Source organism: Zingiber officinale, chromosome 2A, assembly GCF_018446385.1.
Source record: "Zingiber officinale cultivar Zhangliang chromosome 2A, Zo_v1.1, whole genome shotgun sequence".
NCBI lineage: Eukaryota > Viridiplantae > Streptophyta > Magnoliopsida > Zingiberales > Zingiberaceae > Zingiber > Zingiber officinale.
The window spans coordinates 161,236,782-161,256,420 of NC_055988.1; the positions used below are offsets into that span (position 1 = coordinate 161,236,782).

General features: G+C 33.7%; 1 protein-coding gene across 3 annotated transcripts; it reads right to left on the minus strand.

Moving 5' to 3' along the window:
- Positions 1 to 1,626: 1,626 nt before the first annotated feature.
- Positions 1,627 to 18,200, minus strand: LOC122042944 (putative uridine kinase C227.14). Of its 3 annotated transcripts, none has more exons than XM_042603345.1 (13): positions 18,114 to 18,200; positions 13,867 to 14,000; positions 13,758 to 13,801; positions 8,549 to 8,626; positions 6,177 to 6,363; positions 6,049 to 6,079; positions 5,912 to 5,970; positions 5,666 to 5,739; positions 5,239 to 5,325; positions 4,158 to 4,219; positions 4,051 to 4,079; positions 2,219 to 2,289; positions 1,627 to 1,802 (listed from the first exon to the last, which is right to left on the minus strand). In XM_042603345.1, exons 1-13 carry the CDS (start codon positions 18,169 to 18,171, stop codon positions 1,727 to 1,729), a joined length of 990 nt encoding a protein of 329 aa, XP_042459279.1. In that variant the 5' UTR covers positions 18,172 to 18,200; the 3' UTR covers positions 1,627 to 1,726. The 3 variants fall into 3 exon arrangements, with proteins under 3 accessions (XP_042459279.1, XP_042459277.1, XP_042459280.1); XM_042603343.1 differs by having other exon boundaries at positions 8,549 to 8,629; XM_042603346.1 differs by lacking the exon at positions 1,627 to 1,802 and having other exon boundaries at positions 2,080 to 2,289; positions 8,549 to 8,629.
- Between the last annotated feature and the right edge of the window lie 1,439 nt (positions 18,201 to 19,639).

The window sequence follows — 19,639 nt, forward strand, 5'->3', positions numbered from 1 at the left end:
TTATATTTTTCACTTATCTTTATTTATAATTTCATTTACTATATATAATATTAATTAATATTTTAATTTAATATTTATAATTATATTAGTATTTTAAATTTTATACATTTAATAAATGTAAAAAAATAATAATTCTATAAAAATAAACAAATGTTTAACAAAAATATAAATAAACTAAAAATTAAAAAAAAACATTAAATAGGGTTGTGGCCTTACTGGCCCTTGCTGTCTATATATATATATATATATATATATATATATATATATATATATATATATATAAACTCAGTCTCTATTTTGGAACGGATTTATAAAAAAAATTTTAAACTCCACCCATATAATGGGGATGGAGTTTATAATGGAGAGTTTATAACATAAATCTCATGCTATAAATGTCTCATTGCAGGTGCCCTAAGTCATTAGCTAGTTTTGTAAGATGATAATGTCAAGTATCTAATTTCATTCTTGCACTTAAGGAATCCTTAATGAGGAGCTAATACTAGTTCGATAAATTTACTATCGACATTGTGTAATGTCCTCTTAATGCAAATGTTTCAACCCACTTTTCCTTCTCTGATTAATTAACCCAAGCATAACCTAAAGTTTTCTTAGATGTTAATTGGCTATCGAACCAAATTTTCAAAGTATACATGATTGTATATATTTCCGATTGAATATGACCGTATACAAGTGAACCACTGGTATCGTTATTTAACTTGTAATAGCAAATATTCATGTGTAACGAGATGTGTGTAATAAGAAATATGAATGTTTAGTCATTTGCATGAGTTTATTCGATGAAACAATTCGATCATTTTGTGGTTAACTTCACGAAATGTTGAATGCTTGTTTTGGAACGACTATAGAAATTGTCTAGTATCTCGAATTGAAGCTAGATGACTTGGAAAGGTTAGAAATGACTCCAATTGTCTTAATTTATTATCATATGATTAATAGTTAATTATTTTAATAAATTAATAAAATATAATTGGAATTGATTAAGAATTACTTTATTTAATTAAATTGAAGAATTTAATTACTAAATTAAAAGTTAAGTTGTGTAATTGACATTTGGAGGAGAAAATTAAAATTAATTAAAAGTTTGTTATTAAAATTTTGAATATAATATTACGAGAGTAATAAAATTCTAAAAGGTTTAAAATCAATAAAATTTTAAATTAAAGTTTGTTGAGAAAAAAAGGTAGAAATTAGTTCCTGATTTATTTAAAAGTCTTATTTTGATTGACAATTTAAGTCAAAAGATTAAATTATTCGAAAATGTAATAAGTAGAGCATTCTCTCTTTCTTCTATGCAGGCCGGCCCTAGAAAAAGGTGGCGCTGGCCAATGACTCTGGGCCTAGAATTTGAGATGGCCTAATTTTTTTTTTTTAATATTATGTATTATAAGCATACAATTGGAGTCTTGGATAATTGAGTCCAAATTCATATTTCAAAATTTTTTAATATTATCTTTTACTTTTATCTTTTTAGACATGTAATTGAGATCTTGGATAGTTAGACCCAAATTCATATTTCAGAATATTTTGATATTATCTTTTACTTTTATCCTTTTATGTTGCAATTTGTAAAATGATAAATAAATGAAAAATGTATTAAGAAAAATATTTTGAAAAATTTTGAAACTGATAATATTATAGACGATTTTACAAATAGAAATGTCAGAAGAAATCGTTTAAATGAAATGTATATTATTAAAAAATTATTTTAGATTTTTTTTTTCACCCTGAGCCTCCTCTGAGTCGAAGAACCGGGGCTGCTTCTATGCACTGACACCTTCCTACTACGAGGGACATAATCATGTAAACAAAGTAAAGGTCAAGTAAAATTTTTATACAACTTTCGTGAAGGTACATATCAAAGACTTTTTTTTTTTTATAATCTAAATATCTAGCCACCATACAAAAATTATCATCAACCACCAAAATAAATTCAAAAATACAAAATTATTGTATATATGTAGGAAAAAAATGGGAAAAAAAAACTTAACACTAGCATTTCTGGAGATTGTATATATTAATATATATACATAAAAATATATATGTAGGAAAAAAAGGGGAAAAAAAAACTTAACACAAATTTATGATTACAGATAAATGCAATCAACACACAGGAAATTTTGACAGAAATTCCTATCATATTTGGTTTATTTTATTGTGATAAATACATAAAAAAAACTTGCATCAGAAATCCACTGACCTTATTATAAGATCTGCATTTTTCTTTGATCGCATTATGAGCTCTGCATTTGGCCGATCATTATACTCAATCTGATTTAAACAGAATAAGAAGATGGAAAGGTCAATGACAGCAAATAGAGACAAATGTTCATAAAATTGTTGGCGGTGGTAGTTGATAGGTAGACAATATCGACAAGATTATGCAAAACATCATATAAAGCTGATGAAAGCAACAAGATTAGAATAGTTGCTACAAACTAATTAAATATTTGAACTGCATCACAATTTATCCAATCTAAATGGCACACCAACTATTTAGTTTGCTTAGGACAACAGTTTGTTTTCTTCTTGTGGGGGGTACAAATATTGTCAATGGATTTGAACTAAACACCCACTGTTACCTTTTTCAATGTATCAATGACAACCTTAAAGTAAACTGGGCATTATATTAAACCAACCTTGCCTTGTGAAGTTACAGGTATGATCTTGTACGCTGCTGGGTCTAGTTTACAAAATGGGATATCGATAAATCATCAAACAAAAGCCATCTTGAACACGGGTCTAATAAACCATTTTGCCATCAAGTTATACCTTTATCAACTAATAGATAATCATGAGCATAGAAATCCATTATATAATAAAAGCAAAATGCAGTACACCTTGCTGAGAGATGTGCAATTTGACATCATCTCCTTGTAGCTTGAAAGTTTTCTTGTGTCACTTGGTTCACCTAAGTTTTAACTTCAACTGACCTCTCTATTACCCACATGCACTGCACTTTTGTCATTATCTTCTCTTAAAAATATCTAAATTTGCTTCTTACCTCACCCTCTATTAGATCCTAAATTGTGTATTTAAAATTGTCACATTTTGAATTAATTTTGCACATATTTAAACAACTAATTAAGGTGAACTGAACCACTATTTTGAGTTTTAGGGTCGAACTGAAGTTGGTATAGGTTTAGGTGGAGCTCATCAAGTAAATATGGTGGTTAGAATCATGTGAGTTCAAGGTGGGTTCTATTGGGACTCAATTTGGACACTTTAAGGCTCAATCAAATTTACATTTGGGATAGTTCGGTTTAATCATATTTGATTGAGTGAGTGGAGTTTTTAAGAATTAAGGGATTATTTATACCTCCTCTCTCTCTCTCTCTCTCTCTCTCTCTCTCTCTCTCTCCACGTTATCTCTTTCCTCCTCTCTCATGAAATGTTGTTGCCTTCAAATTTATGACTAAACTCAGATCACATATTAAATTCTATTCCCATTATTGTTCATCTCAAAGTAAACTTATCATCCACTTATGGACCCTTAGAATTAAAAGATAATTTTACCTGCATCATCTAAAAAATCTTTTAACAACCTGTTCGCACTCACAGACTTATTTCGAACATCAGGTACAAAGATTTCAAATGAGAAGAGGAATGGATACCAATTTCTCATGTAAAGATCTATAAAGAGCTGGATTGATGAGAAGACTATAAAAGCCAGCCTCTTAGTTACATCATCATTAAGCTGTATTTGTCCCAAGTATTTAAAATGACTGCATGAATCTCAGACCTCTATAGAGATTTATGCAACAATATCACTAATAAGTTCAAATTATTCAAACTATTTTTATTGCATTGAATTTTTTTTTTATCTCCTCAGTACATCCTGCATAAAAATTGAGAATCGGCACCAACATCTCTCTAGCTAATTTAAGTTGCTTAAGTGTCATATGGTCATGCATCTAAAAAGAAGATGGGTCTGTTCTTGCCCCTTAAATTGCTTTCACAAGCTCCTCAAGTTTTCAATCAACAAACTAGATGAAAAGATTAAAAACAATATCTGAAGAACTATATTCTTACCCGCCATTTAGCAACATCTGGCTCTTTTCCTGGACAAAATATAAGCAAACATGAAAGATATGTATCACTATCACTGAATAAAGAATGAATTCATCCAAATAACTAACCTGTAGAGATATGCCTTTTAAGGACCCGTTTCATAGATACATCAATGTCAATGTCAATAAACCTTGCAGAAAAAAGAATCATGTCAGTAAGCTTATTTTGAAGTTATTCAACAAAGAATTTAGCTAGTATAATAACAAGGCTAAGGTTGTGCTGTGACCGTGGTTGTTCAAAGATAGACTTTACATTTAAGCAATGCTTTTGCTGATATAGGAAGTAAATGGAAGTTCTAGGTCCATCTATCAGAGAAGTTAGCTGAATAAAAAAATGGTATATGTTTATTTCCAGTGTGGCTCCATAAGCAGTAAAGAATTGTATTATTATTATTATATGGATTTTAATTATATTTCAAAGAATCATAATTAATTCTAACATCAATTCAAGATCCCATGAACCAAGGAATTAGAAAGAGTTATTTTACGATAGGTCAAATTTTATTACAAGGGCATATATAGGTATTCTTTAAATTTTAAATACCAATAATCAAGCAAGTTTTATCTCAAAATAGTTTTATTCTCTCGATCCCACTTCTAGGAATTCCCCGCCTGCATTCATTAAAATTATCATCCAACTTTGAACTCACACAATAGTTCCATTCAAAAGTGCATCACTTCATAATCAATTTCCTTCATATTATCAATATGCTTGTAGCACCCCATGTTAAGATTGTGAATCACGTTGCCTCCAAAAAAAATTGAAGCTTTTCTGATTTCATGCTACAGGACAAGCAAGAAAGCCTTTCAAGAGAGAGGAATATTATATGCTTATTTGCAGCATCAGCAGCAAAGGAAAATAAATAATTATATTCAACAAGAACTGACTATATAATGTTTGCTTAAGTAATAATTAAGTTTAATCTCAAAAGAATTCTCTTCTATGTATGTCCTCTTAAAAGACATGTGTTCTGTTGTTCTGATATCTGCATCCGTGGTTCCAATTTGAAGTGTCTCCAACAAAATTAGCTTCAGCATTATGTGAGAAACAAGAAAATCACAAATTGAAATAACTGATTCATCAACTTATTTATGCAATTAATATGCATGTGAAATCCATCCATTTCACAGCTTTTCTGGACAAGCATACCATTTCTCATCAAATATGGAACAAATATCCTGCCACATTCCTTCTTCCAAGAATAAGTAATTCCCTTCAACGATCACTATTTTGTGTCTGTGAAACCAAAATCAAATGTTGAGAAAATACAGGTTATACTGACATCCCATTCTTACATGTACCAAAAAACAGCTAAATATATATCATGTGTGTGATAGACAAGTTTTATTACTTAACATAGTGCCAATGCACAGGGAAATAAGCAGGGTAATCAAGGTGAACAAGAAACTCAAATGTTCAACAATGATTCAGGAGAATTATCACTACCTAGTAAATCAAAGAAACACTCCTCATAGAACAAATCAGATAGTTATGCCATGTCTATTATGTAACACGCTTTCAGTGGTTTGCTTTAACAAAATGATACCCAATAGTTCAAGTGTATACTACTGCTTACTCGGGTCTTACGAATACATCGTCTTCTACCGGATCACCAACTCCATGATCAAATGAAGGAGCATATGTTTGTCCCTGAAAATTCATTCTACATCTTCAAAATATTCATGTAAAGCATCACAAAACTATATGTTTAGCTACAACGGACCCTATCTAATGAATCACACAGGGGTACTACATTTATTTTAAAGGAGCATATTGGTTAACTTTAGAGTGTTGTGATACAAGAATAAGGGTGCATAAGTACCTCCTTCCGTAAAGCATGAAGGCATTTAAAAAGCAGCTCTGGGTTGAATGTCCATGGTGCTTATTTGTATCAAATTCAAGGTCAATGTTTCAGTAATCAGAACTTTGAAATTGATTTTTAAAAATTGGATACCTAACCTCCTCTTCGTGCATGCGCTTCCTTAGGATTCTACCAGCGCAATAAATAAATCATTTTAATGTTAAAATTTTCTATGCAATAACACCAGAAAGAAACAAAAATTTGGATCAAACACACAAAACCTTACGTCCATAGCATCCAGCTGGGAGCGATAGAGATGAAATCCATCCATAGGAAGAACAACAGCAACTTCATGAGGTGAAGCCTCACATATTTCAACACTCTTGGACCAAAGTTTGTTTAAGCGGCAAGCTACTTCTGAGGCCAGAGTGGTCTTACCAGCACCAGGAGGACCAGCTAAACCAACAATATACCTACAACGTGAGAAGTTATAAAGGAAATTCAGTACAACCTTGAATGCAATTATGAAAGTATAATGATAATTCCTTTCCCAACAACTCTTGCAGCCTTGACTAGGTGTGACAATTTGGAACTCCAATTGGAACCAAGAAAATTTTACTTGTATAAATTCATAATGCAACTAAATAGTGAATGTGAAATATAAAAAGAATAAAATGAAACTTACAGCATGAAATTTGAAGCAATATACATATGTCAACAGCACCTTAAGATTCTGATTCTTTGCATATGACCTAGAAAGATTTGTGCTATGCAAACCAAATATTTTATGTGAGATAAACTAGCCAAGGTTTAAAGTATCATTTGTGTCAAAGTTTCAATTCCAAGAAGAATGAAACAGTTTTGGTACCATACTATGCCAAGACATGTCTTGGTATGCTTCAAAGCAATCCAAAGATGAATTCAAGTTAGTTATAATCTCATCCGCTTAGTGTTGATCTTTGACACCTTTTCTCTCATGACCAATGACCAGCATTATTTCAATTTAACTTATTCTCACCTTAAAGTTGTCTAATAATATTAGGTTCTTCATCACATTGGAATTAAGAATTTCTTCTTTTATGGTACTATCGCTGACCATATGGAGCCATCTCAAAGATTTTCTGCTCAAGGAGAGACAGCCTTCAGAAATTTATGGTACTTTAAGAATGATTCAAATTCTACAGTAACTTAAGAATGATTCAAGGAAAGGTCTCTTGTTTCATAATATAGATTATATTCTAATTATTAGGTACACTAATGTTGATTTGATACACTCTTCCTTGAATAAATTGTCCATATCAAATTATGATGCTCTTATAGGAAGTAATTTATCCTCTTAGAAAAGCAAGTATTTGTCATAGTTGAGTCAAGTACAAAAGCAGAAGATAATGGACTTAGCAACATGTACACTCTTTGGGATCAAATAACTTGATTATCACATTACAATTTTATAAGGTTTATGGGAGCATATTATAATTCAATATTGTCCCCAAAATTAACAATTTATATAGGGTGACTATGTTCAACTAGAAGCTAATCTAATCTCTTAGTAGTGCAAGAATCAAATTGTTGTAAGCTACCATGCATATAACTAATCTGGTGTTTCAGGAGGGAACAAAAAACATAGATATTAATTACTACTTCGTTAGAGAGCAAGTGCAGTCAAATAAAATTGTCAACTTGTTTCATAACTCTAATGATTAATTAGCAATCCTTAAAAAGTCCTAGAATTGAATATATTTGCAAGCTCAAAGTTTCAATAATATTTTAAAATTAGTACAAGGATGAATGTTATAGATTTAAGAACCTAAATCTAAATACCATATAATACTAATACTAAGGATCTAATTGTAATTTTACATTAATGATTAATAAACATAGGTAGAACGCACTACCCGGAGGCATTAATCTTTCTCCATTTCAATAATAACCACAATCAATCAATTTGTTACTTGTTACATTATGTCACCCAAGAAATCAAGGTCACTAACTGAGATGGAGCAGCAGTTGATTCCTTTGTTGGTAAAATAATACCTTTAGATTTGTTGTGCATCATGCTGATCATTATGATTAATGAAAATTCAACTAATTTTTTACAATAACCAACACTATATTGGTTCTTAGCACTCATCACATTTTTTTTAGCACAATTATGCTTGCTGTTTAGTGATTACATATATCGAGATTTTTCCCAAAATAATTATTGTCAATAGTCATATTTAACTTTATGAGGTCCAGACAAAATCCTAGATAGCATAATGAATCAAATCTGAATTACCAAATATTGCTGGTGTTATTAAATGAGGAATCTTGGTGGTAGTTCCAGAAGTAATATGGTGATTTCAATTTTCAGGCACTCAAACCCTGCCTCATGTTGCTTGGGTAAGCAAATTTCAATGAAATCACTTCCTAAGGCAAGTTAAGGCGAAAATCGAAAATGAAACAGGTTTCTTGCAAGATTGAAATTCATGCATCGATTTGTCAGCAGAACAAAAGATCGTACAAAATTTATCACAATGTCAAAATTCTAGGCTTGATTTGTATGGACTAAGACCTATTTGATATACAGCAAAACTGTGTGTATATCGTACAGTCATTCAACAAACTGAATTAACACCAAGCAATAATTGATTAATAACACAAGAATAAATAACCTACTTTGAATTTAGCCCTTGAACCTTTCCAAGAGATGAACTAAGTCTTTCGGCCAAGGATTCATATACCTTTTCAATGGACCTGCTGGTGTCAACAAAAGCAACAGTCAAATTGTAAGGGATCTTCTTGTAGAAGAATTAATATCCTTGCCTTTACTTCCATTGTATAGTGACAATCCAAACTTACTAAAGAAATAGCAACTTTATGTCAAATATAGCAATGGCAGAGAGTTAATCTTTAAAAAACAAAGTGCATTTGACACAAAAGAAAGTAAATTATTTATACACACTTGACATAAAAAAAAAGAACAACAATCACCGCCAAGCTTTATCCCACTGGGTGGAATCGGCTATACGGATCCTTCTATGTCATTGGACTCTATCACCAACTATATCATCATTTATATTTAAATAAATTTTATCTTGTTTTATTGTTGTTAACCAAGTTTTTTTTTATCTTCCTCTTCCTGATTGGATATCCACATTTGTCATAGTTTCATATCACCTAACTGGAGTATTTATTAGTCGTCTAAGTACATATTCGTACCATCTTAAACGTATCTCTCAGAGTTTTTCCTAGATGCAACCCCGACTTACTCTCTAATATTTTCATTTCTTATCCTGTCCATCCTTGTATATCCGTACATCCACTTTAACATCCTCATCTCTGCAACTCTCATCTTCTTCTTATGTGCTCAAATCATAACCCAACATTCAACTCCATATAATATAGCAGGTCTAACCGCCGTTTTGTAAATCTTTCCTTTAAATCTCAGAGGTACTCTACTATTACAAAGAATACTTGACGCTCTCCTTTATTTCAACCATCTCGCTTGTATTTTACGTAAGACATCTCTCAATCCCTCTATCCTTTTACAAAAATGATCCCAAATACGTAAAACTCTCAATTACAACAACTCGTTATCTTTTATTTTAACAATTATCTCATTGCATCTAATATTACTAAACTTAAATTTCATATATTCTGTTTTTACTCTACTAAGTCTAAAACCTTTAACTTTTAGTGTTTTACGCAGTTTAGCATTTACTTATTCACTAATTTTATCTACCAAAATAATATCATTTGCAAACAACATGCACCGTAGTACTATATTTTGGATGTGTCTAATGAATTCGTCCATAATTAGTATAAAAAAATAGGGACTTAGAACCGATCTTGATATAACCCTATCTTTATAAGAAACGTTTCAGTTAATCCGCATAAAGTTTTCACTCTTATCATTACATCCCTATATGTATCCTTAATAGTTTAATATATGTTATGCTAACACTTCTCTTTTCTAGAATTCTCCATATATTTCCTTGGACTTTATCATAAATTTTTTCTAGGTCAACAAATATCATATGTAAGTCTTGCTTTTGTTCCTGATACTTTTCAATCAGTTGCGTGAAATGATGTATAGCTTCTATTATCGATCTTCTAGGCATAAATTTAAATTGTTTTTTTGTCACTGTTGTCTCCTTAGTCTTTTTTTTATTACTCTTTCTCAAAGTTTCATGTATGGCTCATTAGTTTAAGACCCCTATAGTTTGCATAATTTTGTACTTCTCTTTTATTCTTATATAAAGAAACTAAAGTACTTACCCTCTACTTATCAAATATTTTTTTAGTTTTCAATATTAAGTTGAATAACTTCGTAAGTCATTAAATAGCTTCTCTCCCTAGGCACTTTCATACCTCTATCGAAATATCACCTGGTCTAATTTTTTTCCCATTTTGTATCACATTTAAAGCTTATTCTACTTTTGAAGTTTGAATTATAAAAATTTAAATTTCTATACTCATATGTCCAACTTAAATTACCTAAGGTAAGTTGGTCATCTAAACCTTTATTAAAAAATTGATAGAAATACCTCTCATACTGCTCTTTTCTTTCCTCATCATTTATTAGCACCCTATTATATTCATCTTTAATACATATTATTTGGATAAAATCTCTGGTCTTACTCTCTCTCGCTTTAGCTATTCTGTAAATGTCTCTTTCCCCTTCTTTTGTATCCAATTTTCAATATAAACATTTAAAAGTTTCATTATTAGTCTCTTTATTGGCTATTTTATTTTTTTATGTTTCCCTCGTTCTTACAAGTATATAATACCTTATACGCTATTTGTTTTTCCTTCACTTTTTTATATACTTTCTCATTCCACCACCAAGATTCTTTACTTGGCAGTGCATGCCCCTTTGACTCACCGAGTACACTCTTGGTTGCTATTTTTAATTTTGATACTATCTTATTCCATGTCCTATTCAAGTCGCTGTATATTTCTTCTAATACTTGTACTCCTACCCTCTCTTTAAATATATTTTACTTCCCATCTTTTAACTTCCACCACTTAATTCTAAGAGTCGTGCATATTTTTCTTCTATTGATATTATGTTTGAAGCGTATATCTAGCACTACCTATTGATATTATGTTTGAGGCATATATCTAGCCCTACTAACCTATGTTAGGTAGTTAAGCTTTCTAGATAAGCTTGTAATCTTTACAAATCTTTTTATCCTTCTTCGTAACCCTAAGAAAGAATTTTCGATTTATTATTCTTACTTTTAAATGTGACCAAGTGTTCTTCTCTTTTCTTAAAAAAACGTATTAGCTAGTATAAGGTCATATGATATCGCAAAATTTAATATAGTTTTTCCTTCTTCATTTCTTGCTCTAAACCCATAACCTCCATGCAGTCTATCATATTCGTCATTTTTTACTCTTACATGCGCATTTAAATCTCCTCCTATTAAAATCATTTCGATTTGTGGAATGTTTTGTAATACCTCATCTAAGTCGTCCCAAAATCTAGATTTAGTGTGTTCATCTAATTACATTAATAGTTTCTTTTGCCACCACTATTTTAAAAGTTATAATTCTATCCCCCTTTCTAACTACTCCTACTACTTAATCTTTTAGCGAACTATTGACAACAATACCAACTTCATTTTTTGTTTTACTCCTCGTGTACCATAACTTAAAACTCAAATTCTCTATCATCTTTATATTCTCTCCTACCCATTTTGTTTCTTGTACCCACAAAATATTAATTCTTCTCCTAATCATCATATCCACTACCTCGATTGCTTTATTAGTGAACGTTCTTAAATTTTATATGTCAAATATTAGACAATTAGTTTTCCTATAATATTTGTTTTTACTCAACCTATGGTGTGAGAACTCTTGTATATTTAGTATTATATCCAAGTTCTTATGGAAAAGTAGCGGTCCTTGCCGAGATGTTATAGTTAGACCTTGTAACAAGTTCCTTTCGGAGAACATCCTAATATTATCATAATAGTTTGATAGATTCATTCATCGAATATTTGTCTGAAAGTCCAAGTTGGCTAGCTGGCAACCTAATGTGCAACCCTCACACTTGACATAAAAGAAAGTAAATTATAAATATATAGAAACATAACCAAAAAGGTGAAATTTGAACTGCAATGATTGGCATAGATAATTGAACACTTTATCTACCATCTTCATGCTCTTATCAATGTAGCAAAAGGTGATTCGCTCGCCCAAGCACCCCAGCCAACCCATCCCTAGCCAACGCGGAGGAGGTAAATCACGAGTAGCTACTAGCTATTGGTGCAGTGACCAAGGCATGGGGGACTCCATGCTCTTATCAAGTGGCAAAAGGCGATTCACTCGCCCCCAACGCCCCCGTCAACCTGTCCCTAGGCCAACACAGAGGAGGTAAATCACGGGTGGCTACTAGTCATTAGTGCAAGTGGCCAAGGCACGAGGGAAGGTATGCTCGGACGCGCCAAGTTTTGACCCCAAGACCTCATGTGGCAACACCTCATGCCTCAACCACCGCACCGCCCCGAGGGGGCAATCCATGCTCTTATCAAGGTGGTAAAAGGCGAATACGCTCGCCCCCAGCGCCCCCGCCAACCGATCCCAAGGCCAACAAGGAGGAGGTAAATCACGGGCGACTACTAGCCTTTAGAATAATGACTAGCACATAAGGGAGGCATTTACTTCGGCTATGCCGAGATTCGAACCCCAGACATCATGATGGTAATACCTCATGCGCTAGCCACTAGACCATCCCAAGGGGACCTCCATGGTCTTATTAAGGTAGCAAAAGGCGAATACGCTCGCCCCCAGCGCCTCCGCCAACCCGTCCCAGGGCCAACACAGAGGAGGTAAATCACGGGTGACTACTAGCCTTAGGAATAGTGACTAGCACATAAGAGAGACATTTACCTCGACTTTGCCGAGATTCGAACCCCAGACCTCATGGTGGCAACACCTCATGCGCTAGCCACTAAACCCATCCGAGGGGACCTCCATGGTCTTATCAATTGTGGCAAAAAAAGGCGGAACGCTCGCCCCCAGCGCTCCCGCCGTACCCGACCCAAGGCCATCACGAGGGAGGTAAATCGCAGCATCCGAGCGAGCATGTGACGGACAGGGTGTAATACGGGGATAGGAGATTTATTCCCCAGCTGCCCCGAGGATCGACCTTGCGACCTCATTGTGGCAACACCCGCCACATACTAACTCAGATGACCCGCGGGGTCCCTCCATGTTCTTATCAATGTGGCAAAAGGCGAAATCGCTCGCCCCCAGCGCCCCCGCCGCACCCGACCCAAGGCCATCACGAGGGAGGTAAATCATAGCATCCTGAGCGAGCATGTGGCAGGTGGGGTGAGTTGCACAGGGACCGGGGATTTACGCCCCGACTACCCCGAGTTTCGACCCCGCGACCTCATGTGGCAAGCATCCCACCACATACCAACTCGGATGACCTATGGGATCCCCTCCATGTTCTTATCAAGCACTTACTCCAAGTGGATAATTGATATTTCAAATAGTCATATTAAGACAGTTGAGTTTAGTTTAGAAAATTTAGTTGAATTAATTAATTTTTTAAAAAAATATTTAAATTTATTTGGAGAATGTGTTGGAATTTTTTTTGGGTAACCAAGACATATTTTTACATAGAATTAATCTCATTGTTGACATATAAAAGGGCTTAGGATCTCTTGTATTGAATCATTTTTCAATTAATAACATTTTTCTCTTTCAATGGGTTGAGTTGTTCATGTTGTTGCATCACACAATTACAAGTTTTTAAAAATAATCATGTCGCATTTATATCGCCACTCACATTGAATACTAGTATCCAAGTCTGAGTCAAAACACCTGTATCGAATACTAGTACTGAAATGACTTGCTCAAAATATCATACCTTTCAGCTAGAATTGGAGCTTCTTTCTTTTGATACAATAGAACCTAAGACAGATATAAAAGGTTAATTGAAGTGAGATTAAAAAAATTACAGAATATTGTGGATATACCTTCTGATTCTTTTGTTTCTGGGTAAAGATGGATGTTTGACCTAAAATCAGTTTCATGTTCCCTCTAGAGGCCAAACCAGTTGAGTTGTGAAAATGATGACACGTGACATGGTTTCTATAAACTATCACAGAACCTAGAAGAAAGAATATCATTTTGTTAAGTTAGTAAGAAACCCAAGTTAGTAAGAAAACTTTATAAATGTTGGCCCTTATATATTTCAGTAAGGAATACTAAATAGTGTTAAATGCAAAAAATAAACAATTCAAATTTAGCACCAAGAGAACTAGCGATCTTGAAGTGAGTTACTTATTGATTGAGCTTTACATTTAATATTTGATTTCCCAACATAGACATATATTTCTGGAATCATAGTCTTCAATGTTCCAAGAGAAGACATCGAGCTTTATATTTGAACCCACTACTGAGAACTCCTGGATAATGACTGCAGAATTTTTATAAACAATTTTAACAGTTCTTAAAAATTAATTTTCAAGAGGATCGATACACTTTAATCTTGATGGTGCACTTTGATTTAGGAAATGACAGAAGGCATGTAAGAGCCATAATTAGCTCACATGGTATGCACTCATACCCAAGACAAAAAATGAAGATGAGGATCGGTTGAAGAATATTATATTGCTGAGATCTCTGCAACATTTGTTTTTCATCACAAAGGTGTGAAGTTCACAACTATGAAGATAATATGGGGTGATTCATTCACAGAAAATATTAGATATTGAGAAAGACGAGGTGTTTGGAAAAGAAGCAAGTTCTCACTAGCATTTTCTTCTCTTTGGAGACAACAGTTTGAAAGTGACAACTATTTATTGATTTTCACACATTATGTCAGATATGAGAAACACTAGTTTAACCTAGCTTATGCCCAAATCTTTTTTTCTATTCTTAAATCGGACAATGTTTACGCAAATGTTCGCTTATTTGCTACATTAGCCACTCAAACCATTGTTGAATTCCAATTATAACACTAGGATACATTAACACTGAATGATTTACCAGCTCAATCATTATCACCGCACCACCATCATCATGATCATCAAGTTGCATATCACCTCAACTATTTAAGATTAGTTCCAATTTATCACTCCATTATCCTCTATGAAAAGCTATATCACTATCAGTATTCAAAATAGTTACATTAGTATTTTATTACTCCAGCTAGAGTTTCTAAATGCTCCACTTATATCTCCAATTCAACTTGTGTGATCATAGAAACTATCGATTATCTTTGAGCATGCCCAAACATCTAAACCTATTTTTCCCATTTCATGATAAATTAAAGATATACCTAATCGTTCCCAAAAAAGTATCTTTGTCTAACTATTTCTGCCAACTCACACATTATTATCATCAATGCTAGAATAACTTTTGTATGAATTGTTATCTAATTGCTCAACAGTTTAATCCATAAAGGCTGGCTAGTAAAAAAACTTCTTTCTAGCCTAACTGGCAGAGGACAAGAACACAACTCCCAAGATATCTCAATTTCAACCATTCACTCTTTATTCTATTATGATATTCTCATCAATTATCTTACTCTTGTTGACTAAGAGATGGCTGCAAACTTATCTTCAATTCAGCCACAGAATGGTGAATAGCAAAGACTTTATACCTAATGGTGAATAGCAATTCAGCCACAGGATAGTTTGAAGAATGATCTCCTCAGTGCTGGCCTGTTTGCTAAAATTTTATTATTGTAGACTCAAAATTTAAGTCCTTAACGTTTTTAATCCTTATGGGATTCAATTAAACAAAGTGAACAATGAAAAGCAAATAAAATCACAGTTTTATTAGGCTTCTTGAGCAAAGTGCATCGCTCCCAAAAAAATGTTTTGCATAATAATAAATGGCTTGTTCTTGAAGATGTATAATGATTACAACAACAACAACCAAGTCTTATCCCACTAGATGAGATCGGCTACTGAAGAAGCATAATGATTAGTCGAAAATATTGAAATGGAATCAAAATCACAATCATCCTAGTAGCAATTAAAATAAAATAAAATAATAATAATAATAATAATAATAAATAAACGGTTAGATGCTACATAATCGAACAATATCCTATCATATATGTAATGATCTTCTCTCCTTGTACCCTAGACCTAGACCATATATATATAACTAAACTCACATGATCCACATACTAATTTGGAACTTTACTATCGTCCAGCCATCAAAAGAAATCTAGTGTTGCTTTAGCTTTTTAGCACCTTGAAGACTGGGACTGCCTGCTATCTACTGCTCGAAGCAGAACAAAATAACTTATTATTAATCTAATCTAATGATCTAGTCTGAAAGCTAGAGAGATGGCGCGCTGGACAGGTGGCTTAGATGTTGACTGGAGGAAGACTTTTAATCAGAGAAAAGGCTGCGAACGGGAGTGAAGATTCTCTCTACACACACTCAAATGAGCAGACAAAAAGTCAGTACCCAAAAATCAGGGAAGGGGTCCCTCGCAAAGGCCCTCCGACGCTCAAGTCAATGTAGTGACCGAGCGGAAAAAACGAAGAGATGAACAGTGAAGGCTTGCGCGTAAATGACACTGTTGTAAAAAGCGTACCTAGCCAAAGGAGAGGATCCCTTTATATAACACCTCTCATAACCTCCGCAATCATGAGGTGATAGATGCAATGTCGGCTGTCAGAAGCTGTCGAGTAAGGGAATATGTACCGCCTGGGAGACATACAGTCGTCGTCCAAGGAATCTTCCATTACTTGTGTGCACCCTTTTCGTAATTTACATCATTAATGCAGCAGTTGAAGGAATATGTTGTCCCAATGTGTCAATTGATAAAAAGTGTAGAGTCACCTTTGAGGAAGCTTCCATTAAATGCTCATGTAACAATAAAAGAATATTCTCTGACAAACAGTTGGTATTCTCCGACAGACTGTTATGATACTCTAACCATGTGGTCCCCCAAAGATGTCCTGGCCAGATATTTAGTCGACCAGGTGTATATATAAAAGCAGAGTACTAAGTATGGTAGGGCGCTCAACCCTTAGAGTTGCTCGGATATATGTCGTGTGATGATGGAGATTGATTATGAAATAATAGAGAACCAAGTCCCCTAGGTCCGGACAACTTCATGACTGACCGATCATATGTGGGGATACTTGCTTCTGAATGGACAACTAAGCCCCAAGAGACCCGATTGGTACTTTCAGCCGATCGACCTTGTACTTGGAGGTTTGTCCCTGAAGTGATAGCTTGAGCTTTAGAAATTCGATCGAGTTTTTTCTAAGGTTTACCTTGTATGTTGATTCTTCAGAGATAGATACTGAGCTCTGTAACTCTAGTTAACTCTATGCCCAGCCACCTATATGCAAGAGGACGATGGAATGAACAGTAAAGGCTCATATGTTTGACCGGCTATCAGATCGACCCACTGTATATTAGGCACTCAGAGTGGAAGGCTAGATTCCTTGGACCTGCCCGAATATTACTCACGGCCGGCCTTGTGGTCGTCGAGCCTCTCTTGAACCCAAACGACTGTATGCCATAATACAGGGCAGGAGCACTAGGCCCCTTTAGTCCGACCGGCCTCTTGGATAGTCGTCCTTGTACTGAGGGTCTTAACACTGGGCGAGGAACCAAGTCCTATTGAGAGTGACTCTTTGACTGTCACCTCCTCTTGACTTGACCGCCACCTCACTTTCATACCTAAGACCATTCGTAACATTTCGTATCATCTAACAAACCCTAAATTTCATTATTTGAAGGTTTTCTTCTGCAGTAAACAGTTGCTATTAATTTCTAATTCTTTTATCACGCGCAAACTTTGTGTGTGCGTTTTAGCTGTGCAAAAAGAGATTCGCTCGCCCCCACCCCAAGACAATCACTAGACTGAGGGCCAGTTTTCCAGGGTGCAGGGATTTATGCCCTGCCAGTCCGAGGTTCGACTCCGTGTGCTCAATGTGCAAACCACCCTCCACTGACCATCTCAGCTAGCCCGTGGAGGCATGTATGTGTGTGTTTTTGCGTTTAGCTACAAGTATGATGGAGCCGGATCGACCATCCCCCACCTGATCGAGACCAATTTCCTCACCAGGTAGCTTCATTGCGTAGTCACCAATACCTAAAGTGGGATCACCTGAAATTGGTGATCGAATCGGGTTATCCCAATGGCCAGCGGCAATGGGAGAGAGGGAGAGATTATCTTGTGTGCTGCCCTATTTCCTGGATCCGGCAGATTCCAACAAAAAGGAGGAGGAGGAGGAAATCGTACCTGGACGAGCGCAGCGAAGACCGGGGGAGGAAGAGCAGGAGAAGAACGAGGATTCCATGATACTGAAATGGGCAGGGATTTCTGTTCTTATTATCTTATACTAGTGGGCTTTTGATATTTATAGTAGAATTTTTATTTTCTCCGAAGATATTTATTCCTTAATTTATCTTTAAAATTAATTATTTTATTTATAATCACTAAATGTTCCTAAACAAATTAATAAATTTAAATAATTTAAATTATGAATTAGTAATATTCATTAATAAATTTTATGATATTAACCAAATTTAAATTAAAAATTAAAGAAATGCAGATGGATAGTATCACCTATAAACTATGAACATTAACATTATTATTTCAACACTTTGGGATTCATACATGTATTTAAGGATGGTACGATGATTAAAATATAAGATGTTATCATATGAAATTTTAGGGTTGAAATTAATTTATCTTCTCCATATTATTTGGAGAACGGATCAAGATGAATACTAGGAATGAATGAATCGTCTTTTGGTGCGTAAGTCGTGAAGAAGGTTGGAATTATAATATAAGTTGATTGTAATAAATTTTAGTCAATTGGCACTTAATCTTATAAATTGAAATAGAATGTTATCCAAATTCATAATGTTGTGTTTTTTTGGGTATTTTATATTTTGTTTAACTATCTATATGGATTTTCATGCTTAATTTTTACAAATAGAATTTATGTCAGGGTAGCTTAACAAATACTATAGTAAAAAGTGATTATATTTATAGTTTATCGAAAATTGATCTCATACCCTAATGTAATAAATTTGTCATCCTCTGATCAATTAGACAAGTTTTTCCTATTAAAAAAATATATCTATTAATTCATCAAAACTAATTAAGATTAAATTCTTAAATATTTAAAAAATTAAGAAGATATCGTACCATTACACTATTACCTAAGGGCGCGCTTACTTTATTATACTTGGGTCGGTTGCACGTAATTATGTTTTACAATATTACATATGCTTGGTTGTTAAAGAGGGAGGAGTGTATAAGCTTAAGTTAGTAAATTTATCCGCCCAATTACAAGATAAAGGATCACCTTAATTATAACTCACTTGATATTGGAAGTTTATGGAAGCGCAACTTAAGTTCAAGGGAGTTTTGAGTTTCCAATTGTTATCAAAATGGGTGTTAAAGTTCTAAATTTGCTAGATGCGAGTCGGACGTTAGATTAGTGCCTAGTACCTAGGCCGTCTAGGTGGAGACTAGACATCGTTAAATAAATTTCATGATATCAATATAAATTACATAATAAATTACATTCTATAACTCAAACACAATAATATCAAATTTAAAATTACACGAATAATAGAATATCACAAATTTATTCTACTTCTTCTTTTACATAATTTTTAACTACTTATTTTTCATCGGACACGAACTCTATGTCATCATCGGACACAAACTTAAGGTTACATTTTATTTTTTTAATTGAGCTTTAAATTTAAAAGTTCAAATTTAAAAAATTATAGAAACCCTGTATTATTTCT